The sequence below is a fragment of the Sciurus carolinensis genome, chromosome 6 (genome assembly GCF_902686445.1).
Source record: "Sciurus carolinensis chromosome 6, mSciCar1.2, whole genome shotgun sequence".
NCBI classification, from domain to species: Eukaryota; Metazoa; Chordata; class Mammalia; order Rodentia; family Sciuridae; genus Sciurus; species Sciurus carolinensis.
Window position 1 is genome coordinate 38,582,005 of NC_062218.1, and position 18,689 is coordinate 38,600,693.

General features: G+C 37.6%; 1 protein-coding gene across 1 annotated transcript; it reads left to right on the forward strand.

Moving 5' to 3' along the window:
* The first annotated feature begins 9,104 nt into the window (after window positions 1-9,104).
* Mrps30 (mitochondrial ribosomal protein S30) lies at window positions 9,105-16,877 on the forward strand. The gene is made up of 5 exons (XM_047557009.1): window positions 9,105-9,724; window positions 11,002-11,147; window positions 12,053-12,158; window positions 13,345-13,521; window positions 15,891-16,877. Exons 1-5 carry the CDS (start codon window positions 9,142-9,144, stop codon window positions 16,178-16,180), a joined length of 1,302 nt encoding a protein of 433 aa, XP_047412965.1. The 5' UTR covers window positions 9,105-9,141; the 3' UTR covers window positions 16,181-16,877.
* The last annotated feature ends 1,812 nt before the right edge of the window (window positions 16,878-18,689 follow it).

Genomic DNA, 18,689 nt, shown 5'->3' on the forward strand with positions numbered 1-18,689 from the left:
TTAGAAAACAGAGTATAAGAGTGAGTTTATTGATTTCCAAAAACTGCTGAAACCAAACTATGGTCTTCCAAGGAATTGAGAAGTTATAGGAACATCACCTGAATATTTCCTATCTCAAATTTTTCTATACTTTCCCAATATTTCTAACTGAATTATGATGAGCATGAACAGTAATGGTAGAAAAAGGAAGGGTAGTAGAACTTACTTTAATCCTCTATTTCTCAAAGATTTAATTTCCTACATTTTCAACCATTATCTACCCTGTAGTAAAATATCTGACAATCTGTCCTTTCTGGTAATAGGAACAGATGGATTGATGTGCACTCAAAGAGAAAATGGCCTACAGGGTACTTGTGTCTCTTTAACACGTTCAACTGAATTAACATGATGAAATTCTAGGAAAGTAAAAATATATGTGAGAGGAAAGACAAGTAGGTGGGACATATAATAAGCTAGGAAATTACTTGAAAATTGAGAAATTCACTTGGAGAAAAGGAATCAATGCAATTGAGAAAGAGGAGCTATTGGGTACTAAAGTTTCCTTAAACATTGGGTAGAAAAATAATGCAACATAAAAAAGAAGATTGATCAAGATGTGAGTTCCATTAATACCAATTGCCTTTAAAGGGGAGATGTAATTTGTATGGTTTCCACTATGAGATATGCAGCATAACATCAGGGTTCTTTTGCAAATTGCTGACAAAGGAGAATGTGGTCTCAGATATAAAAGTATAAAAGGTAGAATGGAACAAGGAAAATAGAATGATTCCTCCAACTCAGGTTCTTGCATCATTATGTAGCTTGTCAGCTCATGATTGCCAGAGATAAAAGGAGAGTTGGAAGGAGCATTTTATTTATGTACTTAAAAGAAACTCAGCTATCCCACTCCTTGGTATATATCCAAAGAATTTTAAATCAGCATAATACAGTGATACAGCCACATTAATGTTTATGGCAGCACCATTCAACAATAGCAAAGCTATGGAGCCAACCTAGGTACCCTTCAACAGATGAATGGTAAAGAAAATGTGACATACATAAACATGGAGTATAACTCATCCATTAAGAAGTAGGAAAATATGATATTTGCTGGCAAATGGATGAAACTGGAGGCTATCCTGCTAAGTGAAATAAGCCCAGGCCCTAAAAACCAAAGGTTGAATGGTTTCTCTGATATGCAAAAACTAACCAATAATAAGGAGGGGGTAAATAAAGATAAAGATCAGTGGAGAATAAAGGGAAGGGAGGAGGGTTGGGAAGGGAAAGACAGTGGAATTAATCTGACCTAACTTTCCTATGTACATATATAAATACACCACAATGAATGTCACCATCATGTACATCCACAAGATGTACATGGAATGAAATCTGACCTCTATCTCTTACCCTGCACAATATCAACTTAAAATGGATCAAAGATCTAGGAATTAAACTAGAAACTCTGCAACTGCTAGAAGAAAATGTATGCCCAACACTCTAGCATGTTGGCACAGGAACCAACTTCCTTAACAAGACTCCTAAAGTGCAAGAAATAAAATAAAAAATCAGTAAGTGGGATGTCATCAAATTAAAAAAGCTTCTTCACAGCAAAGGAAACAATTAAGAGTGTGAAGAGAGAGCCCACATAGTGGGAGAAGATCTTTGCACCTGCTCCTCAGATAGGGAATTAATATCTAGAATATACAAAGAACTCAACAAAACTTCACACCAAAAAAACCAAAAAAAAAAAAAACCAAAAAAAAAAAAATGCAAAAGAACTAAACAGATACTTCTCAAAAGAAAAGAAAATGAAAAGCCAACAAATATCTGATAAAATGTTCAACACTTCTATCAGTTAGGGAAATGTAAATCAAAACTACATTGGGGGGCTGGGGTTGTAGCTCAGTGGTACAGTGCTTGCCTAGCATGCATGAGGCACTGAGTTCAATCCTCAGCACCATGTAAAAATAAATACATAAAATAAAGGTATTTTATAAATCTATTTTTTAAAAAAACTACATTGCTACATTGATTGTTCCTCTCTAGTCAGAATGATAATCACTAAGCAGACAATAATAAATGCTGGGGAGAACATGGAGAAAAAAATGTACACTCATACATTGTTGGTGGGACTGTAAATTAGTACAACTACTCTGGAAGGCAGTATGGAGATTTCTCAAAAAACTAGGAATGGAACCACCATATGACTCAGCTATCCCATTCTTCAGTATATATCCAAAGGATTTAAAATCAGCATACTTCAGTGATGCAGCCACATCAATGTTTATAGCAGCTCAATTCACAATAACCAAGCTATGGAGCCAACCTAGGTGCCCTTCAACAGATGAATGGATAAAGAAAGTGTGGCATACATAAACAATGGAGTATAACTCAGCCATAAAGAAGAATGAAAATATGGCATTTGCTGGTAAATGGATGGAACTGGAGACTATCATGCTAAGCGAAATAAACCTGTCACAAAAAGTCAAAGGTTGAATGATTTCTCTGGCATGTGGAATTTAGGTGTGCCTGTATCAGGGGAAGATAGAGAAAGGAGAAAAAAAGAAGGGGGAATTCCATCAAAATAAAGGAATAGTCAGTAGATTAGACAAAGGGCGTTGAGGTGGAGGGTGAGATAATGGAAGAACAGTGGACTGAATCTGACCAAACTTTCATATGTACACACATGTATAACAGTGAATTTCAACATCATGTACATCCACAAGGCACTAATTTTAAAAAATCTACAAATAAATTGCAGAAAGATCAGTAGAACAGAAGGAAGGGAGCAGGCTGGGAGGGAACTGCTGGGGATGGAACTAGAGCAAATTATATTCCATGCTTTTGTGATTAGGTCAAAATGCATCCTAACATTATATCATTATTTAGCTAAAAAGAATTCACACACACACACACAAGTACATAAATATAAATATATATATTATATATATATATATATATATAGAGAGAGAGAGAGAGAGAGAGAGAGAGAGAGAGAAATAAAAGTAAAACAAAACAAAAAAAGGAGTTATATTTTTGTTCCTAAAAGGACTGTTCAAAGATATGATCCTGTTTTTCTTTAAAACAAAACAAATCCTCCTTGTTATAATCCGGACCTAGAACATCCTCCTAAATCTCATGTGTTCAGAGGTGGGACTTTGGGGTAGTGAGTGGATGGTGAGGGCTCAGGCCTCATCAGTGGATTGGCCTATGGATGGCTGAATGGACTGCTGGGAGGTGGGACGTGGTTGGGGAAGCCAGTCACTGAGGCATGCCTTGGATGGTCTTACCTTCTCTATGGCCTCTTCTTATCTCTCTCTTCTCTCTCTCCTTCCCAGCTACCATGAGTTGAGCAGCTTTTTCCTGCTTTTCCCTTCCACCATGATGTTCTGCCTTTTCTCAGGCCCAGAACCTCGGAGTTGGCCTACCATGAACTCAATACTCTGAAACTCTGAACCAAAATAAATCCTTGATCCTGTTAATTGTTCTCATCAGGTATTTTGTTCATAACAACAAAAAAAAAAAGTTAACATACTCTCAATCTAGAAAAAATTAAGTATAAGTGTTCATCTGTCTATGTGGGCATAGGTCTTATATATACAGGCATCTAATTAAAATATCTATAGTTTTGTGATTTTTTTAGGAAATGAATCTGATTTTTTTCTCATATCATAAAAAGTCTGGAGATAAGCATCCAGGCTAGCACATGACCCAAAGAAGACACAAGTCACACCTATATTTCTGCTTCTCCATTTTTTCAATAAATTGGGCTTTTGTTCTGACAGGTGATGACATAGTACATTTGTGTTTTATAAAGGAAAAAATGGAGGGTAAAGAAAATCTAGAGAGAGCGAGCGAGAGAGAGAGAGAGAGAGCGAGAGAGAGACAGAGAGAGAGAAGAACATTTTCTTGTGAATACAGATTGCTCTATCCAGGGACATATTTTTGCGAGAAACAGAAATTTATTGAGAACCATCTCTGCTATCCCGGAAGCATGAAAGAAAGGACAGAGAACAGAAGGACAGGGGGACATTTCACAGCTAAAAAAAGGTCTCTGATCTCTTTTCTGGTGGGGGCAGACAGGAGCCCTGGTATCCAGGTGGCTCCAGATGTGCTCCTTTCTGGCAGCCCTGTGGAGAAGCCCAACCAAGTTTGCATACTTCTCTACTGCTGCTGTTTGAGTCCATGCCTGACTCACGCCCATGTCATGAGGTCAGGATCCACAGAGCTCCATGTTCTCTGCTTGTCCCTTGGTTTTATCTGTTGCAGTCCTCTATTTTCACTGGAGCCCTTTGTTTTTGAATCCAGCTTATTTTTGTCCTCCTTTCATCAGAGCTGCTTTGTTTCTGAATGTAGGGTCTGTCTTTTGGATCAGCCCACAGGCACATGGCATGCTGCAACACAGTGAATATAGGTGGCAATGCTCCAAGTCACCCCTTTCAGCCCTGCTGTTGTCATGGCTGTGGGCTCACTATAGGGTTACCCTGTGGAGAGGGGGATTTATTCTGACCACTTGTTGCTCTCCGTGTTTCCCCAAGGCACAACTGTCCAGGAACTGGCTGTGTGGGATATAGGGCCATGATGGGGGTGCCATGCTGGGAGTAGGGGTCCTTGCATGCAGGCCACAGAGAAGAATGGCAGGCAGGCTGGCTCTTCAGCCACCTTTCTATTCTCCCTTCTTGGCCTCCTCAGGCAGTTGATGCTTACAGGGCAAGAAGGAGGTGGTGTGAAGGGCAGGCTTACTGGCATTCCTGTTTGGGTGGAGAGGGAAAGTAGAAGGATCTGTGGGGTATGGGCAAGGCCCAGCCTCTGGATCACAGGCTTCACTTGGAACATGCAACCTGTCCCCTGGGTTATCTAGTGCTAAAGTATCAGATAAACCAGAACTGTATTCAGATACTATATGGGCCATGACCCTTTTCAAACATTATAGTTATTATCCAGTGTCTGGATGGTTGTGGAGTAGCTCATAGAATGACTTAGTGAATATTTCCCACCAGGGCTCAGCCATGGGTGTCCCATGATTTGGTCTACTGTGGGCCTGTGTGGAGTCCATGTTAAGTGTTTGATTTGAAGTTTATGCTTCAATGAAACATGAGAAGGAATGTAGTACCCAGAGTGCAGGAATTGCTCCTTCAGCTGCCAAGTAGTGGTTCCCTTAAATGGATAGTTTCAATGACCTGAAACTACAGAATGACACCCAGCCTCCAGACTTCTAGTGGGGGTGCTCATATTCTTCCTGCTGGAAGATTTCTGGGGCACAGTATGGGAGAGTGCCCCCAGCTTCTGCCCAGCCATGAATATACTGCTCAGGCCAAAGTCTATGAGTTTGATGTGACCTCTGGCATCCATCAGGATGTTCTTCAGCTTTATGTCTCTGTGCACAATGCCCTTCTCCTGGCAGTAGCACTGGGCACAAGTGATCTACCTGAATACTGTCCAGGTCTCCTCCTTCTGCATGTCACTGGCCTCCAGGATGTGATGCTTTAACTGTCTCCCACCTGCATGATTCATCACAAGGTAAATATTTTCAATGGGTTCAACAACCTGAAACAGCCAGATCACATTTGGGCGTAACACAGTCTCCATTATATTGGGTTCAGAGATAATGCAGGGAAAGTTCTGCTTTACTTTGGCAGGACTTTTTCAACCACCTCTGTCCCAGAGAGAAGGTGGTGAACTAATTTAACCTGGGCAAAGCCACTCTTCCCAATATCCCTCAGGACCCTATAACAGGCTGTGAAGGTGGTCTTATAGCAGGAGATGGACTTCTGCCACACTTAACTACTCCAAATGCTCACACTACACATCTTAAGCAGCAGCATCAACTAAGATGCCACCAAAAACAAAACAAAAAACACAAAAAGAAACCCTCTAAAACAAATAAACAAACAAAAACAAACAAGCAAACAAAAAACCCAAACAAAACCCAAATCAAAACACCAATATCAGGGTGGACACAGTGGCACACACCTGTAATCACAGCTGCTTAGAAGGCTGAGGCAGTAGGATCATGAGTTCAAAGCCAGCCTCAGCAACTCAGTGAGGTCCTAAGCAACTTAATGAGACTCTGTCTCTAAATAAAACATAAAAAAGGGGACTGAAGATGGGGCTTAGTGATTAAGTGTCCCTGGGTTCAATCCCCATTACCCCAACAACAGAAAAGAAACAACTAAAATAATAACAAAAACAATGTCAAAAGACAAAAAGTCAAAAGACAAAAAAAATATCAAAAGACCAAAACCAGAATGAACAAACCACCAAAAGACTATCCATGAGCCTGATAGATCACCACCAAGAGCTCCCTATACTGATGGTTGAAAATCCAGCTATAGCCAGGGCCTTACATAGCAGGTGTTTGAAATTTTCTCATAATGGCTCCTTGTGAGTTCAGAGCATGACCTGGGCCGGTCACATCTAAGAACAACCCATGGTGGCCATCTCACTTTTTGGCCTCCAGGACCTTTTTCACTTTAATAATAAGAAAGGATTCCAGAAGCTTATTGCTTCAGCAGGTTATGGAGACTGACACCTACTTGTTTAGAAATTTAATATTTGTAGGATAATTCAATGGCTTTTTAATGTTTAAAAATCTGTAATCTGTTTGGCTTTTAAAGTTTCATTATAGCAACATTTACGGAATTCAATTGCTTTTCTTTCAACTCAGAATGATTAGCATCAAAGGGATTATAGCACTTTGCTGAAATCATGATACTGTAACAAAATGTTCTGTTCCCTAAGACACTATAAAGCATGGTATTAACACCTATGGGGTTGAGTGGGACGAAAGATTCATAATTTCCCCATTGGGCTCTCTTTGGATTTCTGCTTAAAGCCTCACAGGATCAAAGACACTGGGAAGGACTTCAGGTATGTCACAAGTCACTCATCAGTAGATCCCATTTTCAGTCCATTGATAACCTCCTGAGGTGAAATCTGCCAGCTACTTTTAAGACTTCCCTTATTTCTTCCAAAAGGCAACCTATGCCAAAATTCACCAGGCATTCTCCACAGTAGTTAATGCTTCAGTCTTTCAAGTGCACTTAACTGTCTTAGAAGCAGTATTAATGTGTTATATCACCATTCCTTTTTTGAAACTGAAGTCCTTTCCCTGCAATGGTGCCTATTTAACTTCATTTAAATTCGTATCTTCCATTTTTTCAAAAACTTGTTAAGACTTCAATTCTCTGACTGGCTTTGGAATGTTTCCATCATCTCTGAAGATGCCGATGAGACATCACTGCTTGCAAATGCAGTCTTCAGGTTGGGAAGAGGAGGTCTCTCTTTCTTGCTTCCTGGAATTCTTATGCTGGTAAATTTGTCCAGCCTCTTATCTGTCAGCGTCCTAGTATTTAAATGCTGGATTGGAAACTGGTTCTGATGGCCATCAGTTGTGTGACCTTGGGCACTTACACTTACTCTCCAGAGACTTATACGTAAGGCAAGAGCAGTGGGGGCTGAGTGACTTGATTAACTAATAGTCTCATAAATTGTGTTAGTCAGCTTTCCATCATTGACAAAATACCTGAGGTAAACAACTTAAAAAGAGGAAAAATGTAAGAGGAAATTTGTATTTGGCTGTTTCAGTCTCTAGTTGCTTGGCTCTGTTGCTTAGGCCTGTGGCACATCATAGCAGAAGCACTTGGCAGAGGAAAACAGCTCAATTTGTGGCAGCCAGGAAGCAGAAAGCAGATATTGGGGGCACAATATTCAATATTCCCTTCAAGGGCACACTCCCAATGACCTAATTTCCTTCTACAAGGTCCCACCTCCTAAAGGTCCCACTACCTCCAAAAAGGACCTCCCTGAGGACCAAGACTTTAATGCATGGGCCTTTACCGAACATTTCCGATCCAAGCTATAAAATTAACTTAAGATATCATTATTGTGGGTGACCAATAGATGCACTTACTAGAAATAAAACTTTATTCAAAAGTCATATTTGATTCTTTGATGATGTATCTAAAGTGATGTCAAAAACCACATACACTGGGGGCTGGGGTTGTAGCTAAGTGGTAAAGTGCTTGCCTAGCACATGTGAGGCACTGGGTTCAATTCTCAGCACCACATAAAAATAAGTAAAATAAAGGTATTGTGTCTATATACAACTAAAATATTTTAAAAAAAGCACATACACTGCACACACACACTACCCTTCACACATACACCCAGATCTGTATCTAATATATACTATATAATATATATGTATATTTTTGCTCCTTTTAACAATGTTTGGTTTACAATATCCTCAAGAATTACTGCAGTAAGAATCAACATGCTATCTCGTAATTATAGTAAAAGAATGAGCCAACCAATAATTCGATTATCCGAGATAAACTTAGATTGGGATTATTTTTCTTTAGATACTTACTGAGCATCCATTAGGCACAGATGATGATTGGTTGCTGAAGCACAAAAATACAGCAGTCCCTTCTTCAAGGAGGTTACAGATTAGTGGGAATGGACTCTTGCTGAAGTAATAATGGGTTTTGGTACACAGCAAAATTTAAAAGTAATTCTTTAGTTGTTTTTTTATTTCCATTATTTTTCCCAGATAAATCCACGTAAAATACATTCCCCCTTTAAATAAAGTATATTATTAAATTATATTAACACAGAGAAACATATGGAGTTACTTTACCAAAGTTTAGTTATGGTTACATGAGTGATGTTAGCCTAATTTTTCAAAAATTTAGTATGGATATCTGAAAGCAAACGTACTTTCAAAAATAAGTTTCTATTCCTAAAACAAAAGCAAAAAAAGTGGCATAGGATATATAAATGAAAGGAGGAAATTTAGTCAAGGGTTTAGAGTTTTCGTGCATAATGTTCCTAAATGGTTACTGGCAAGAAAGCTGTCCTGGTCCTACAAGCAACCTAGGTGGCAGCACCTCCTTTTTCAAGGTTTCATTCCTCCCAGTCAGAACTGCGGAAACCCATGCACAAGCAAGTTCTTTCTTTCATCTCCAAGCTCTGAAAACCGCGATAAACTTTGGAGGAGCAGCTGATTGGCTACAGCACGAATGACGCAACGTATCCCACGACCACTGAGAATCAGACGCCGTAAGCCTGGCTCAGATTCCGTTTTCTGATTGGTCCCTACGGCAGGGGGGCAGGGACAATTGCTGAAGTTGACCTCTGGTTCCGGAACTTAGGGCGAAGATGGCGGCGTCCAGGTGCTGGAGGCTTGTGCCCCGAGGCCGGGGGCCGTCGTTGCACACCGCTGCCGAGACCACCTCCACGGCCACGGGAACGATCAGCCCAGATGCCGCGGCGGCCCCCGTTGCGCGGTACCCGCCGATCGTGGCCTCCCTGACCGCCAAGAGCAAGGCGGCACGGCAGCGGCGGGTGGAACGCTGGCAGGCGACGGTGCACGCGGCCAAGTCGGTGGACGAGAAGCTGCGAATCCTTACCAAGGTGCAGTTCATGAAGTACGTGGTTTACCCGCAGACCTTCGCCCTGAACGCCGACCGCTGGTACCAAGGCTTCACCAAGACTGTGTTCCTGTCGGGTCTGCCGCCTGCGCCCGCCGAGGCCGAACCGGCGCAGGCGCTGGACCTGGCGGCCCTGCGCTCCGCAGCGTGCGACTGCCTCTTGCAGGAGCACTTCTACCTGCGGCGCAAGCGGCAAGCGCCGCTCTTCGAGGAGCGCGAATCTATCGCCTCGCCCTTCCTGGATCAGCTAGTGGCGACCCTCATGGGCATGCTCAGCCCACTCAACCCTACTCTGGCTGCCGCCGCCCTTGGTGAGCTGCGGGATCCCCTCCATGTACGCGGGAGGTTTGCAGCCGTTCACTGCTCTCTTCTCTGTGATCCTTTTCCTCTATCCTTTCCTTCCTGCTTGCGGAAGTGGGGGGAGTTAAGTTATTACCTTTCACTAAGTTAGGCACCTGGAGATTAGGTTCTGATGACAGCGCTGCCACAACTCTAGACTAATAACTTAAGCTCTTGGGGACTCAGATCCTTGACTCTGCTTTGTGAATGTGCAGCCAAATGGAAGAGCTGTGGTTAAGAAAGGAGGCGCCCAGAGAGTGGGACAGACCTGGGTTGCTTTTGCCTCTTCAGAAGTATTTGGGACAATAATATATAAATTCATAAATATCTTTCACCTTATTTTTTCTTATTTCAAGTTGAGAATCATGGTTATAGTGCTTCGTTAAAATTGTGGCAATTAATTGATATATAAAGTGAAATACCTAACTTTCAGTATTTTTTGTGTGCTAGGCCCATTTCCAAATTTTCTGTGTGCCAGTTAATAACCTTTGAGAGTAGGTAGCATGATTGCCTGATTTTATAAATGAGAAACAAAATGACGCGCAGAAGCTAATCACATCAAGTCTAAGACCCTATACTTGGTAGGTTTGCCGGGTAAAGATTCAGACCCAGCAAAAAATTTAGCAGCTTCTTTCTAACTGTTCATGTAGACATGAAAACTAGTGTATAAATAATCTTAAGATTCAGTGTTCCTGTGCATTCATTTTATGTGTACCACCCAATCTTGGTATTGATTGCATTAATGTTGTTACAACTGTAGTTGTGTACTCAACTGGATTTTTGTAGTGTGAAGTACTTCCCTTTCTCAGTTGGGAGGAAATGGTATTAAGGGGGATTGGTGAACTTTGAGATTGGTGGCTATCAAAACTTTGTCAAGACCCTGGTACCTCTTACAGAAAATGGAGATGATTATAACTGTGGATACCTTTTAGAGTAATTGTGAAAATTGAATTGTTAAACCATTTTTATTTCTGGTGATTGGTATTCCTGTTGGTCTTATTTTATATGTGTTCTTAGCTGAGCACCTTCTTTGGTTACAGGGCTTAGTGTAATGATGGCATAAGTAAATGTTTGAGTGCTATATTTAAGCCTCCATAAAGTTAAATTATCACCTGACCCCTACATTTTACTGGAAAGTAACTTTTGATATATTTTTAATTAGACAATCATGCTTAAATGTTCAGTTGTTAGTATTCTGATAGGTTTATCCAAATGATTAGATTAGAAAATGTTGGATATCTTTTAACAGATCGTAAGCGCCAGGTTCATTTTTACTGGATTCGTGGTGAAGAAATTATTTCTGCTGGTCATCGAAAAGGTCGAGTTGATTCTTTGCGATACCAAATAGATGATAAACCACATAATCAGATTCGAATATCCAAGCAACTCCCAGAGGTAAGGGTTTATTACATATTAACAACTGATATGGGAAATGTAGGTAGACCAAGTAATGGGCTTGATAAAATGAAATATTGTGGTTGGGTCTCTTGCCTCTCATATTTCTTTTGAAGACCACTCACCTGAAAATCAATTTTTAGTTTCTTCCTCTGGTATGATGTATTCTTCAGAGGCCAAGTAATCATTTAAGTGAGGTTAAGTTTTCAGGATCATACAGACCTTTTCCTTTTCTTTTTCTTCATATCAGTATGCTATAATAGTTTATGATTGTACTTTATACTATTAGCTAGTCTTAAAGAATTTTTAGGTATGAACTGGGTCATTTTTCATATTTACAGTTCTTTTGAAAGAAAATCACTACATTTTGAGTACTATTTGTGCTGCTGTGTCAGGTTGACACACTTTTTCTGTAAAGGTCCAAATAGTAAATATTTTAGACTGTGAGGATCTTAAGTCTCTGTTAGAACTGTTCGACTCTCATCTTACAGTGTAAAAGCAGACATACACAACGTTTTGGTGACTGTGTATAGCTGTGTCCCAATAAAATTTTATTTGGAAAATCAGGTGGCTGGATGAATTTAGCCCATACCTAGATTGTGGTACAGGTTGAGTATCTTTAATGTGAAAACCTGAAATCTGAAATGCTTCAAAATCTGAAATTTAGAGCATTTCAGATTTTTGGTTTGGGGTGCTCAACTTGTAAAGTCTATGTAGATATTCCCGAATCTGAAGAACTCTGAAATCTAAAATGTCTATGGTCCCTAGTGCTTTAAGATACACCCAACCTGTATGATCAGATCATTTTACAAAGAACATCTCATTTAAAAATTTAAAATCTAATAAGAATGTACATAAAATAGATACTGTTGTTGTGAATTCATTGTCTTTTATTTTTCTTTAAGTTTGTGCCATTGGAATATTCTGTTCCTATAGAAATCCCTGTTATGAAATGTAAACCAGACAAGCTTCCATTATTCAAAAGGCAATATGAAAACAACATATTTATTGGTAAGTTCTCTTTTATATATTGTACCATAAATGTGTTCAAAGTGTGCTGTGTCACTTTGGATCAATAACTATAAAAATAATTCTTGTTAACAGAGAGGTTCTTTTTGTGCATAAGAAGTATAATTCATAATCTCAAGTTATTGTGGAATGCATGAAAATTAGAAAGAAATTCATTCAGCATATCATTTGAAATTTTACTTCTACTGAATTATCAGTATTTAATTTTAAAAATAATAATACTAGGTATGGTTGATTTTGTTGTATAGGAAAATAAATTTGTTTTTTCAAAAGTAAAAATGTTTAGAACTGGACTTGGGACAGTGATTGCACTTTTACTGAATCATCCTGTTTGTGGTACAAATGGAGATAACCATCAGAAATTCAGAAATTAACAAGACCTCTTGTCTGCCCTCATGAAACTTATTTTTTATTTCTTCATTAATTCCTAGTTGACTTGAGAAAGATTTTAAGCAAGCTTTATACTCCTCTTCCAGATGTATTTTATCAGTCCCCCCCCTTTTTTTTTAAATTTTTTAGTTGTTGATGACCTTATTTTTATTTTATTTATATGTAGTGCTGAGGCTTGAACCCAGGGCCTCACACATGCTAGGTGAGGGTTCTGCCACTGAGCCAAACCTCAGCCCCTATCAGTCCCTTTTTAGTCAGTGTAATCTTAGGGAATGACATAAGGGATACATTTTTAAAAAGACTTTACAATGAGATGGAGAATGTCAGTAGTTCATGAAATTTTAGTCCTTTTTTTTAACTTACAATTGTAGATTAAAAATGATTTTTTATTTTAGAAAATACATAATCTTTAATTATTATATCAAATAATCAAAGTTTGAAATCATAAAATGTATCCTCTGGTAAATATGACAAGGAAAATATAGCAGATCTCTTAATGACAACCAAGGCATTTGAGAAATTGAAATAATAGAGAATTTTAAATAACTTTTACATATATTCTTTCAGCTTACTCTGTGTCATAGTGGACTTTATGGTAATTAGCAGATGGGAAATTATACTTTTATGTGAAATTTAAAATAAATAAGTAAATTAATATTCTGATGTATGTATTTTTGAGAACAGAGTATGCAGGACGTGCTTCAACTGAATACTGAAATGTGTGTTTCAGTTATTCTACATGCTCAGTTCTTCTGAATATTTTTGTTTTGCTCTTCAGGCTCAAAAACAGCAGATCCATGCTGTTATGGCCACACCCAGTTTCATCTGTTACCTGACAAATTAAAAAGGGAATGGCTTTTGAAACAAAACCGCGCTGACCAGATAGAAGTTATTTTTAGAGCCAACGCTATTGCAAGCCTTTTTGCTTGGACTGGGGCACAAGCTATGTATCAAGGTAAAAATAAATAGATGGCATTTTTGTTCTGTAAAGGTTATCTATGACATTTTAAGAATGTAATTATTTAAATTGCTTTCTTTGGTTAAAATGAAGGCTGTATCTTCACAGTTTGAAAATTTTTGTGCTGGCACAAAATAGAATTGGTTTAGAATCCATAATTAAATATTTTACATTTCTAATTTGCAAGACACATTTGAGTAGTTATTTTGATTTTTTACTTTGCCTACCTCATGTGTAAATGTCTTTTTTCTGATGGTTTTCATAAACATTTCAAAGACTATTGCTATTACCACTGAACTATTTACCCGGTCCTTTTTTATTTTTGTTTTGAGACAGGGTTTTGCTAAATTGCTGAGGTTGGCCTCCAGCTGTGATCCTCCTGTCTCAGCTTCCTGGATTCCTGAAATTAAGTGCATGCACCACCATGTCTGACTTAACTCCTAAAAGTCAACTTTTTGTAGATAATAACAGGTTATGAAGGTAGAATAGGAAATGATTTGGAGGATTAAGTATTTAGATTAAATCATGGCTATTCTATTTCATTCTTTACAGGCTATATCCAGGATTTGGGTTAGGCGATTATTCAATCATTCAGTAAATGACTAGTGGTTTTCATCTGCCAGACACTGTTGACTTTGGGGATATAGTGTTGAATAGATACAGTGTTGAATTGCAAGACAGATCTTGATTGCCTGGAGCTTTTATTTTAGTGGGAGGGGAAAAATAACAAGCATGTACTACTTTCGACTAATGGTAATAGGATGGAGAACATGTACTAGTATAAGGGGTTAGAATGATTTATGGGGGTGGGTGTTAATGAAGCACGAGCCAAAATCTCTAAAAAATGACTTGAACAGAAACGTGAATGGTAAGGAGCTACTTATACACAATCGGGGAAGACTCTTCCAGTAAAAGGAATGGCAGGTAAAAATCTGAGGTAGGAATAAGCCTGAAGTATTTAAGGAACAATATGAAGGTTGATGAAGATGAAGAAAGAGCAGGGGAGAATGATGAGGAATTAGAGAAATCTGGAGGCTACATCATACATGCTATTTATTTTTTAATCAGTTCTGGATTTAATCCAGGCCTCTTGCCTTCTACGCAAAAGTTCCACCACTGAACTACAACCCTCACACTCTGTGTATGCATGTCCATCCTACACACTCATGTAGGACATTAGATCTCTGTGTGAGCTGTTTGGATATGACAGTAAAACCTGAAGTAATGTAATTATACAGAACTTTCTTGTCTTTTTCTTTTTCCCTTATGGTATTAGAGATTGAACCCAGGGCTGCTTTACCACTGAGCTACATCCCCAGCCCTTTTTTATTTTGAGATAGCATCTTGCTGCGTCACTGATTCTTGCCTCCAACTTGGAATCCTCCTGCCTCAGCCTTCTGAGTCAATGGAATTATAGGTGTGCACCACCATACCCAGCTTCTAGGAGGAATTTTGATACAGACCTACTTATGACTAGGCTTACCTTTTACTGTGTGTGTGTATGTGTGTTGAATGGAGAAGTGAGAGGAATAGACAGAATCAGAAAAATATGAGAGGAATTTTGTTGAAGGTGTTAGAATGATCCTCTTTATTTATGAAAAAAGTCTTTTACGTTAGCATTAATTCCATATTTTAGCAGTCTCTATTAAGGATGCTATAAAATGTGTGTCAAGTAAAGTTGCTGCTTGACCCAGGCAGATGAGTTTAAAAGTATTAAAACCAATCAGCCTACAATAAAAAAACAGCCAGAAAAATTGAGGGGTAAAGGTATTAAGGCATCCTGGAGCCTTATGACATAAGAGACGCTAGGCTAAATGATAGCAACTCAAAAAACCAACTTTGAAATATGTAAAGGAATACGTTGAATTTAGCTAAGGATTTGTTGAAATCTGTAGAAAGACAATTTTATCTGAAGGGTTTTGTGTATGTGTGTGCACACATGCGCACACATGGACTTGACAAAATAAATGGCCAATGTGGTTATTGGGCGGTAGATGCTCCTGGTATGAGTAAACTTGAACATATTTGTTGAAATCAATAAGGAATGCAAATACTCCTAGATTTAGGACAGGTATACATACACAGAGCTTAGTGAACTTATTAGATGAAATAAGGTTGAAAGTTGTTGAAGGCTTATGATGAAAAAAATGAATCATGAGTTTGTGAATACTGGGAGGAAATAAATGTTGATGCAGAAATTGAATGTAGGATTAGAATGAAGATAGGGAAACCAAGATCTTCAGGACTTTGGTAGGAAAAGTATTTAGGATGCAGGAGGTGTTTGTTACCCTTTAATGTGTGTGTTTGTGTTTTGTTTTGGTGAAATATATTATGTGTGTAAATTTCAGCATTACTTTCTTCTACAGGATTCTGGAGCGAAGCGGATGTTACTCGACCTTTTGTCTCCCAGGGTGTGATCACAGATGGAAAATATTTTTCATTTTTCTGCTACCAGTTAAATACTTTGGCATTGACTGTACAAGCTGATCAGAATAACCCTCGTAAAAATATTTGTTGGGGGACACAAAGTAAGCCTCTTTATGAGACAATCGAGGATAATGAGGTGAAAGGTTTTAATGATGATGTTCTACTTCAGATAGTTCACTTTCTACTGAATAAACCAAAAGAAGAGGAATCACAGTTGTTGGAAAAATAGGAGAAATATTTCATTTAGGACTTTGAAAGTATTTAGATTTCATGGAAGGAACAACAAAAGGATTTTAAAGATACCCCTTGAAACTGTCAGATATTAAATGTATTAATTTTTGAGACATGTACTTCTATGTTAATCTGTGTTAGATCTTATTCAAATTCATTCCTGAAAGATTTTAATTTTGAATACAGTTTGTTGATTTAAAGTTTACAGTTTGTTCATTTTGTTTACATACTACTAATTTGGTTTTCTTTAATACCTTGGGATTAATTGTGATTTAAAAAGTAATATAACAATATTTCAAATATTTGCGAATCTGTTTGTCATGCTGTCCTTGCTGTTTGTATTTTATTTTGTTATCATTGGTACAACGTTTCAGAGCCCTACTCAGAAACTCCAGCAGTATATTTTACATATAGTAAACTAATGCTTTTGATAAAATTCTGTGTCTTGGTTTGAATATGAAAAGAAAAATAGATTAATAGTTACACTTCAGGAGCATCTTATGTTTTAGTCAACACCCAACTGTTGCCTGATGGCTTAACATAAGTGATATTCCCATTGTAAAAAAAATAAAGATTGCCAGCTTTGACCTTTACTGACTCTCCTAGTCTACTTCAGATGCCCAGAATTATAGAAGTAGACATTCAATATATGTGAATGAGTGTCAGTTAATTAAAGTAGTCTTTCTAGTTTCTAATTTGAGATCTGGCATGTGTTCTTATTTATTTATATCTTTAACATCTCAGGAAAGCTTAAGGTTTTTGTTATGTAGATATCTCCATAGTTCTTATTTATGCCTAAATTTTTGTGTGATTATGAATGTATTTTTCCTTTTCAATTATGTTTTTAAGCTTCTAAAAATGGCTGATGTTTTGCTGTAACTTATTTTGTAAAAGGCCTTTTATTTAGCTTATTAAATCAGAGTTTTCAGCTGACTCTCATGAAGTTTTGTGTCCAGTCTATTTTGCATTCTCCTGAAATTACATATCATATATAACCATTAGCTCCATGTAGCTTAATCCATTGGACAGTTTCTGTCCATACATGTATTTTAACTTACTCTAAGTGTTGGTCCCTGGACACTGAAGATTTAAATACTATATATAAATCACTTAGATTTTTTGTTTTTTAATGAGATATTCTAACAGACCACCACTGTGATCTGAATGCTTGTTTTCCCCAATATTTACATGTTGAAATCCTAACCTCCAGGGCTATGGTATCAGGAGGGTGTTCCCTTTGTGAAGGTGGGGCCTCCTTTTGGAAAATATTTGGAAAGGAGCTCTGTTAACTAGAATTAGCGTCCCTATAAAATAGCCCCTGGGAATTCATTCATCCTTTCTACCATTTGAAGATGACAAGAAGGCACTATTTATTAACCAGAGGGCAGGTCCTCACCAAATACTGAATCTGCTTGCTCCTTGATGAATTTCTTCAAGAACTGTGAGAAATAAATTTTCTGTTTATCACTTCTTGTCATCCAGTTTAAGGTATTTTATTGCAGCCTTAATGAACTAAGACTGCTAGTAAATTTGATCAGTATGCCTATCATTTTTGTTCTAGCCTGTGTGAAATAATACTTGAATTAAAAGGTAAAGTTGATTTATAGAAAATGGTTAGACATAATTTTTTAAATTCTTCATTTACTAATATAGAAATTGGGTAAAATTTATGGCTTTGGATAGAGGAAGAAGAAAATAATAATTGAGCAAGGTACAAGGAAGATAAATGTTACAGAATTGCTACAGAGAATATCAAGAATAGATGTAAACAGACCTGCAGGTTTACAGCATTGATGTTGACCAATATTTGATTGAATGGGTTGAATTTCTAAACTCAAAAGGACTGCTTTTGTTGTCCAAAGTTTGGTTAGACGATTTTGTAAAACAAAAAAACAATGAAAAATAAAAAATCAGGGAAGAACAGAGATGGCACAGAGACTGAGAAATTATAAGTAAAAATGGTTCAAGGGTTGAGACATGATTATGGATTTGGTGAATAATAAGTACATGATAGACTAAAATTGGCAGTAGCTGCTATCCAAATAAGCTTTGTCTACATTAAATGTGATTTATATGACTATATAACTTTAATACTACTCAGTGTTTTAAATATTTCTGTAAGCTATCCTTTTTAGTAAGAATTAATCCCCATTTCTCACTCTTTTCTGTTCTCTGGAAAATACTAAATTCTTTCTCAGATTATTTATTGCAATATGTGCTTTTTTTGTCCTACAGATTCTGCATTTCACTTGGTGAATTTTTTGTAAATAGCATTTAACACTTGAAACTGGCTCTTGAAACTTTTATAATAGTTTGTATAGAAGTCTGAAATTTAATATGTAGCTTGTTGTGGTTTGGCTTTTTAAATTTTTTAAAGATTGTTAAAAGATTATTTATTTTTATAATTATGTAACAGAACTGCCTTTGGATTTAAGATGCAAGTGATATGTTCTAGAAATGAAACAAATTGATGAGAAGTCTAAATTGATAAATGCAAATGGTATCTC

Bases quoted from the DNA above. Each gene is read 5' to 3' on its own strand.
- Mrps30 (XM_047557009.1), top strand. From the start codon at position 9,142: ATGGCGGCGTCCAGGTGCTGGAGGCTTGTGCCCCGAGGCCGGGGGCCG. The intron at 11,148-12,052 runs GTAAGGGTTTAT...TTTTTCTTTAAG, and splicing joins TATCCAAGCAACTCCCAGAG to TTTGTGCCATTGGAATATTC. The intron at 13,522-15,890 runs GTAAAAATAAAT...TTTCTTCTACAG, and splicing joins GGCACAAGCTATGTATCAAG to GATTCTGGAGCGAAGCGGAT.